The sequence below is a fragment of the Corvus brachyrhynchos genome, unplaced genomic scaffold (assembly GCF_000691975.1).
Source record: "Corvus brachyrhynchos isolate BGI_N302 unplaced genomic scaffold, ASM69197v1 scaffold193, whole genome shotgun sequence".
NCBI classification, from domain to species: Eukaryota; Metazoa; Chordata; class Aves; order Passeriformes; family Corvidae; genus Corvus; species Corvus brachyrhynchos.
Genome location: NW_008237087.1, coordinates 96,008 through 96,942, shown reverse-complemented (window position 1 = coordinate 96,942; position 935 = coordinate 96,008). Strand labels below are relative to the sequence as shown.

The window sequence follows — 935 nt, the reverse complement described above, 5'->3', positions numbered from 1 at the left end:
TCCCGCCTGCCAGGAGCGCACAGGTGAGCAGGTCCCCTGTGCCACCCACCCCAGCACACCCACGGCCGTCACCCCGAGCTGGCAGAGCAGCCCCAGGCACGTTGCGCCGTCACACCCACGCTCACAGGTGTGCACACCTGCACACGCTCCCCCTGCACCTGCACCCACCTCCTGCTTGAGCCGCTTGGCCACGACGGCACCGCTGTCCTCGGGATGGGCCCTGGGGGTGGAAAGGGGCTGTGTCAGATGTGGCGGTGGCCACAGCAAGGCCCCACGCTGTGAGGGGAGCCACCAGGCAGGGCAATGCCAGAGATTGGGGTTCTGGCATGGATGGAATTGGGGGTGGAAAAAGAGGAAAGCAGCTGGAGAGCGAAAGGAAAAGGCAGCCCTGGCACGGTGGGCAGGGGGCTTTGGGGATAGAGGCAAGAGATGGGGTATCCCCAGTGGCATCCCTTTGCTGGCTGGCATCCCCCTCCCCCCACCTGGCCACCCCCCCCCCGCCCGGCATCCCCGTCATTCCCATCCTCCCCCCCTCCCACGCTCCGAGGTCAGGCAGAAACCACCCACACTGGGAAAGGGGAACTGGGGGCCACAGGGTCCTGGCCCCATCCAGCTCAGCTCCCAGGGTGCAAGGGGACGACAGCCAAGCCCCCCTAGGCCTACGAGGCAGGGGTTTCCCAGATCTGGCTCACCTGGCGACCTTGAGTGAGGACAGGTAGGTGCTCTCCCGTGCGACCTGTCGGGACAGCGAGAAGAGCTCGACACGCCGCAGCAGCAGCGAGTTGTCCCGCAGGCAGAACTGGGCGGCCGCCTCGTTGATGATGAGCTGGGGGCAGAGATGATGCGTGAGCGGGGACAGGGACGGCAGCGCCCACGGGACAGCAGCGCCCACGCGACCCTCGGCTAAGGCAGCACTGGCTCCACGCTGGCAGAAG

At 67.3% G+C, this 935-nt stretch overlaps 1 protein-coding gene across 1 annotated transcript in view; it reads right to left on the bottom strand.

Annotated features, from left to right (window-relative positions):
- The window catches only part of NAB2 (NGFI-A binding protein 2), a 3,619-nt gene that overhangs the window by 1,166 nt on the left and 1,518 nt on the right, over positions 1 to 935 (bottom strand). The window contains exons 2-3 of the mRNA XM_017728666.1: positions 693 to 925; positions 7 to 220 (exon numbers count right to left, since the gene is read on the bottom strand). Coding sequence (XP_017584155.1) covers positions 7 to 220; positions 693 to 925 — 447 coding nt within the window. The remainder of the gene's footprint in view (positions 1 to 6; positions 221 to 692; positions 926 to 935) is intronic.